Below are 7,440 nucleotides of genomic sequence, written 5' to 3' on the forward strand. Positions count from 1 at the left end.
CAGTTACCCGCATTCGACTTTGGGGTTTTGGTGAAATTTTGTCGGGCGAAGAAGGTGAACCAGGATTTGTGGTGATTGGCTAGGCGGTATAGATGACAGAAAACTTTAACCAACGGTACCCTGTCGATTGCGGCGCACCACATTTCAAACAGAACTATTTTGCTTATGGCGTACGGGTGTAGTTGCCCTAATCCCACTCTGAAGTGATCTAATACGCCTAAGAAGAAGTCAGATGGAGGAACCCTAAAGTTACCATGCTTGAACGCATGTTCATAGATGGCCACTTTGTTCTCCGGTGGCTCGTGAGCACGCTGATGGGGTAGGGGTGGCACCGGATTGTACTTGGCTAAGGGAGGATACTGTTTCACTAAGTAATCTATGTGCTTCTGCTCTATAACAGACTCTACGCTATCTACATATGTCTCGTTAGCTTTAGTCATTTTCTAGGAGTAATCGGATGAATACTAACTTTTAAATGGTGGCCGGAATGTTTGATTTTTGATCGGAATTCAAATTGGCAGCGTAACGAGGAAGCTTGAAGCAGGAAAGTGGAAATGAGCTGCAAAATGGGGTATTTATAGGGAAGATTGGGAGTCATGGGATGGAGTGGTGTGATCGTGGCTGTACACGTGTTACGCAATCGACGGCCAGCACTTTATTGATGCGCGTGGATGCCAGTTGGGTATGATTACATGTACGCGCGTGGTTGGCACGCGCCTGACACACTGCCACTTTATGTCATGTCCGCCGAATGGGCTTCTGCGATTGTGACAGGCATTTAATGGCATCGAGGCGCACGCGGAATATTAAATGCTAGCCGTTTTCTTGTTTTTTCCGCTTAATAGTTTGATGTCATGTGTCTTGCGTCATATAACATCAAACTGGGGGGACATAATGATACCGCAACCCGCATGCGCACCTCATATGCATGCGGGCGCTTAATAGTGTGCGTATGCGTGTGCTTGTGTGCGCTATGCTGTATGCGGATTGTATCTGATTCCTTTGTTCCCGGTACGGCGGTTGCTTAGCTGTCAAGTAAATATCTTTTCCATAATTATATCCGTGATTCGGGGGAGTCAGTTATGGATGAGATTAACGTGATCTGGGACGGTTCTAGAATTAGGGTTTGTCTATAAATACAAACCCTAATCATCATTTACCAGACACGGCATATTACGTAACTATCACACACGAGATACATTACGCAAAACAGCATCATTCAGCATCTCTTCAAGGTTAACAGATTAGTCTTTCGTAAGCTAGTACCTACGACCTTATTTGGGGCCTCTTGATCGACGACCGTTACCAGAGGTGGACTTAATCACTTGGCCACCCCGCCGACATCATCATGTCGGCCAGGGTTATTAACGGTAGCCAGACCGGAGAGCCACGTTCTAAGATCCTTCAACCCCTCCTTCAGTCATATTAAACCCCATTGTTAAAATATGCATGATCATATGTATAGATAGACAGCTAGAAATTGAAGTAGAAGAAGAAATTGTATTCAGCCCGAACTCATTTCAGTTCATGATGGTCAGAAGTAATTCAAGTAAGTGTTTATGCTCACACTTATTTACTACTCCAAAATTTGGCTTTAAATTGGATGACACTATTGATCTTAGGTATTAGTCTCAAATTTAGCTGTAATTGAGCTGATTGTTAACTTAATTCGTGCTGTAATTCGGAGTATTATATTAGATTGTATAGTACTTAGTTTATGGTAAAATAATGAAGTCTGCAATTGTTGCTTTTGCATTATTGGTAAATTTGAAGTTTGGTTTTATGCGGTTGTGATTTTAGGGTGTGAGTTCTGATATCGCTACAAGTTTTGTTGTTGATTTAGGGTTTGGAGCTTATTTGATTAGAACATTGTGGATATTAGGGTTCATAAGTATTTGATCCTGTTGTATTTTGTAGCTATGATGATTATAGTTTTTAAGTATAAATAATTTGAATGATAGCTACTGAATATAGAAGATTTGAGTCAGTTTTATTTTTCGCTATCCCACTGAGACATGAATTGAAGTGTGAAAATACGAAGGAGCTTGATTATGGTTTGGATTTGAGTGGATGTGTTTTTCGAAATATCTTCTTGCCAAAATACTAAATGAAACACTATACTTCGCAAAAAGGAATGTAGATATATAAAAACTGTTGTACTCAGCAACGTTTTATCCCGAAATTTGCTCATTTTTCACTCATAGTGTTTTCATGTTTGTTTTTCTTACTATAGAACTTGTAATATGTAGGTTTGATTAGAACTAGGGTTGCTGAAATTTCCTCAGATTTTTTATCCATGATGCATTCGTTGGTGAAACAGATATATCAATATTTACTCTTGTTTAAATTTTGACAATAAAGGTTCAAATTATTCATCAAGAGCAGAAGGTTAATAAACGGTAGTCTTAGCATCGTTCTCATTTTTAGTAAGAATTAAATGTTGCAGCGGCAAATTATGTTTAAGCAGCTAGAAGAACTCCAGAGGCAAAAAAAGCTCCAAGAGTTAAATAACTCTGTGCAACAGAGTGATATATATCAACAATCGTTAATACAAAATAAACAAGCCCCCGGGGTTCAATATGGACCTTTAATTAATGGAACACCTGTTCGAGATCCATCCTGCATGTTTATGTTTGGTAATCCCAACTTGGTCCAAGGGTTTCAGAACGGGTTGCCTTACTCACCTGCTCAAAATCAAGTCCCGCATTCAATCGATGGAAATAGTTTTAGTCGCTTTTCTAAATTTCAGGGGGTAACTCATGAATCTACTGGTGAACAATTTGACACTGCTAGTAGATCGTATACGAGTGATCAATTAAACGTTCCTTATCAGGAAGGAAACATGTTTGGACCAAGTTCTAGTCAAGGTCTAGATATGGGAGGTCAAACAGGAAATGATTCTCAAGGTTCTACTAGTTTGGATCCGTTGGAACAAAAGTTCTTATTCGATACAGATGGTGACAGCGTCGGAGGTTTCGGGAAGATGTTCGAAGACGATGATGATAAAGGAGTCAGCATCCCGTCTCTTCAAAGCGGGAGTTGGAGTGCTCTTATGCAGTCGGCACTTGACGAAACCTCGAGTACCGATACTGGGGTACAGGAAGAGTGGAGCGGGTTGAGTTTTCAGAATCCTGAGCTGTCTAGTGATAACCACCCGTCTAATTTAATGGAAAATGCGAATAATCCAACTTTATGGCAGAACAATGTTTTTCAAAATGCACCTTCATTAACTTCAACGCCAGATCATCTAAAAACATTCAACGCAAGGTCGAGCTTTCCTGGTTTTGAACAGTCCCACGAAGGTACTAGTGAGTCTGAAGCAAGTGCACATGTTCAAAGATTATGTCAAGTACCGAATGAGCATGCTGGTGCATTTGATAAGGTAAACAGAAAATGTAGTGTTTGTAAAAAGTATATGTTATAGCTTATCTTAAAATGTCCAAAAGCTTTACAAATTATTCCCATGTATTCCGTAGATATGTTTGCCTTCTAAAGAATCAGAGGTGACGACTTTTATAAGCAGTGATTGTTCTGGTATGTCGGCTGTTCTTGATAGATCAGCCGACTTATCATCTATGGATTCAAATACTCAAACAAGGTATGTGCTTCTGTGTTAAGTAAATTCCGATCTATAAATTGAGGATTGTAATGATTGACTTGATACTTAGTTAAGTAAGATGTACGCATTTATAAAATGACAATGATATGCATGTTCTTATAAAAAAAACATCATGTGGTTGATTGTAGTCGTCGTCATGAAACGCAGTCTGCTTATATTGGGACAGTTCCAGTAACCAAAATTCCTAGAACCAAAACCGCAGATATATTTACTCCATCCAGTAATTCTTGTACCTCACGAGCATTTGACTCGAGGTTGGCCCCTTCAACTCAAAGGTCTCCTGTCAATCACTTTGACTTATCTCGGATCTCCCAACAAGCGGTACATACGACTATTTTAACCATTAACATTATACAATGGTCAAAGTCTCAACTTTCAGTATTCATGTCTCTTTTTATCATTTCAAGTAGCTATATGCTTATCTTAACCATGATTCTGTGCAGGCAACATCTCATCTAGTCTCATTGAAGAACCAAGATGGTCTTAGATTATCACCAACTGAGGGTCACCAAGTTCCCAAATTAACAAGTGGAGCGAATGTTTGGGTAGATATACATTCAGACCAACAAGTTTCCATACTGAATTCTCAAGGTTTAGATTACACAAAAGGTCTGGAAGAGTCTTTTTCAGGACGAGCAGAATCAAATATATCCTCGTTGAATCAAGCATATATTTCCCCTCTGAATCCTGCATACTCTAATCCTAATATAAGGGCAATACCAAAGAGTGAAAGAGTTGAATCTGACACTAAAATTTCTGAACCGAACTCTGTGTACGAGAATTACAGAAGCCTGCTCGTTCCATCAACTGCAAAAGATGATCAGTTGGTCAAAATCTCATCTCAATCTCCTGTTCATAGGAATAATTCATTTGTGCAAATGAATTTAGCCAGTACAAGTCAAGATGCAACTGTAAAGCCAGTAATTGGGTCCAACTCATCTGCTGTTAATCAACTATCTCCCCCTTATTTACAGCATTTAAATGTTGCCAATCAAGATTTGGTTGTTTCTCAATCAAAGAAGCGCAAATTTTCGACATACAACCTTCTACCATGGCATAAAGAAACCGCACAAGGCTCTTTACGGCTTCAAGATATGAGGTGGGTCCCACAGATCACTGACATATTGGTCCACCATTCACATTATGTAATGTGATCTGATCTCTTACAATCTTTTTATGCAGCATTGCTGAACTAGAATGGGCACAGACTGCCAACCGAGTACCTGAAAAGGTGTGCATTTGGGTTTGGGTTGACCAGTTTGCATCATGATCTTTGACTTTTAAGTCTTTTGATACTTGCTCTAACATTCATAATTTCTATTAACAGTTGAAAGGAGAGACTGAAGCATTAGGTAACTTACATTGGTTGGTTCACCCAAAGAAAAAAATCATCTTTACGACACAGCTTATGCAAGTGCTATTTCCACCTGTACCAGCTTTGATTCTTTCAGCCGATGCAACTGCATGCTATAATACCGTAACATACTATGCTGCTAGATTAGCCGTTGGTGATGCGTGTAGTTTGGCGATTCATTCTCACAAGCCTTGCAATATGTCCGACTCGTAAGAATTGCAGTTAAAAGCCTCATTATTATGTTAATATTTTTATTTTAATATTTGTTTTCGTAAATACATTTTTTTACAAATACAACTAAGTTACAAAGTTAGCATATTACTTTCTTATGTATATTTATTATAATTATATATTTTTTTTATCTTACTTTGCAATCCAGGTTGCCGGGGGAAAATGTAATATTAAAGGGAATTGGTAATCAAAATATCTCAAAGATTGTTGAAAACCTTATTGATCAAGCAAAAAAACTGGAAGACGAGCTTTTGAGGTATACACATCGTCCATCATTTTTTTTTTACTTTTATTTTAAATTGACACCAATTTTTAGTAAAGGTAGAGCAATAAAGATACTCCGTAAACAAATAGGGCCCCCCGTAAATGCATGTTATGTGATGTTTGACTTTGGTCGTGAAAGTTAACCATGTTGTTGCTAAGACTAAACTAGTCGCTTTTAATGTTTGTAAATATATTGTAATGAAGGTTGGAGAGCAGAACATCATTTATGGAAATACGAATGAAGTCTCAAGATTTGGAGAAATTTGCAGCCATTAACCGTTTTGCAAAGTTTTATAGCTGGGCTCAAATGGCTGCTGCTGAGTCAGCATGCTCAGGCGGAGCATCTACTGTTTCAAACTTATGTCCTCAAAGATATGTAACAGCTAGTCAGATGCCCAAGATAGTACCCGATGGTCGTAATTGTATTTCACTATGATTTAATCATTGTTACTAAGTATTATTTTTGCCTTACCTGCTTTTTTACTGTCCAACTCATGTTTCTTAAATAAAGCCAGCTCTTGTCAATTTAGATGAAGTATAATGTTCTGTTGTACATGTCCGTGCGACAATAAAAAGAGTTTTGAACGCTGAATGGTTCAGCGCTGAATGCTGAATCATTCAGCATTCAACGCGTTTGTTTCTGACCTCTGAATGACATATGATGCTGAATGGTTCAGCTTTAAGTGCTGAACCATTCAGAGTTGAAACATTCTCTTAACCATTAAGTACATAATTTTTCTATAATATCCTTCTCAAATCATATTAAGAACACTTAACAAACAAGTATATTGAATTTTTTATTCGTGTAACACGTTAATAAGGTAATTTTACCAATTTCATATCGTTCTTTCATAATGACTATCAAACAGTTTATTTTCATTCAGAACCAAATCTATTCAGAGACTCTGAATCATTCAGATTATGAACCATTCAACGCTAAATCATCCAGTTTTATCAAACGCACCCTAAAATCTCTTTCTTAGAATGGCGATTTGGAAACAACTTGAAATTACTTTAGACACCAGATGATAACAGAAAAAACTACCTTTTAACTGTCTTGTGTGTGCACATGTGCATATCTAGGTTCGGATGTCGAACCTGTTTGTGTGGACGAAAAGTGAAAATGTCTTTGGTTTGTTTGCAATTAGAATATTGAAGTAATGGTACTAGGTTTCTGACACTGGCAGAGTGGAGTGGACCTTGATATGGGTCAAAATAGTGAAGTTATTTTATATTATTGTTGTCTAGTTACATTTTGTGGACCATTTTCACACTTTGAAGGGTGTCCTAAATGTGAGAGCAGAAACTGGTCATATGTACTCTACGTCAAAATCACCAAAAGACCACCTCAGTTTTCGAAGGTGAAATAAGTACTCCGTATAATTTTGTCTTGTGATCATTGGTTAAGTTTTGTATCGTGATACTTTTGAACTGTGTATTGTTTAGGATTTTTAGTGTTATTATTAATGAAATATATATGTGGTCAGTAATATAGTTTTTTTTTTATTTATTTTTTATTTTTTATTTTTTTATTTTTTTTTTATTTTGGCTTCCCACGAGATGCAACCAATATCAAATGTGAAATATGATTATTCAAATCAAATATGGTCGAAGTTGTAATTATAAGAAGTTAGTCTTCGAAATAATTTATCTACTTACGGGCATAGAATGACTACTACTCTCCGAAGGTAAAGAAATGACTCCATCTATCATCATTCATCAAAGTAGAAAAATGACGCGTCTTACGTTTTTTTTAATATCCTCACTCACAGGATTTAATAATTTGTCTTATTTATTTTTTTATATTGCGCGCTAACTACAAAATTAAATAAAATATGAGTATGAATATTGGCCAAGTTGATTACAATATCTTTTATGATTATTGGCCAAGTTGATTACAATATCGTTTACGTGCACATCATGCGAACGTACACCATTATAATTACATTATCATTAGCCAAAATGGATTTGA

At 37.1% G+C, this 7,440-nt stretch overlaps 1 protein-coding gene across 1 annotated transcript; it reads left to right on the forward strand.

Moving 5' to 3' along the window:
* Nucleotides 1-1,541: 1,541 nt before the first annotated feature.
* Nucleotides 1,542-6,038, forward strand: LOC139891895 (uncharacterized). The gene is made up of 9 exons (XM_071874917.1): nt 1,542-1,549; nt 2,447-3,382; nt 3,477-3,598; nt 3,748-3,940; nt 4,063-4,718; nt 4,802-4,850; nt 4,947-5,182; nt 5,353-5,460; nt 5,673-6,038. The coding sequence occupies exons 2-9, from the start codon at nt 2,456-2,458 to the stop codon at nt 5,902-5,904; spliced, it is 2,523 nt and encodes an 840-aa protein (XP_071731018.1). The 5' UTR covers nt 1,542-1,549; nt 2,447-2,455; the 3' UTR covers nt 5,905-6,038.
* Nucleotides 6,039-7,440: the final 1,402 nt, after the last annotated feature.

The sequence above is a fragment of the Rutidosis leptorrhynchoides genome, chromosome 2 (assembly GCF_046630445.1).
Source record: "Rutidosis leptorrhynchoides isolate AG116_Rl617_1_P2 chromosome 2, CSIRO_AGI_Rlap_v1, whole genome shotgun sequence".
In the NCBI taxonomy this organism is placed as follows: domain Eukaryota; kingdom Viridiplantae; phylum Streptophyta; class Magnoliopsida; order Asterales; family Asteraceae; genus Rutidosis; species Rutidosis leptorrhynchoides.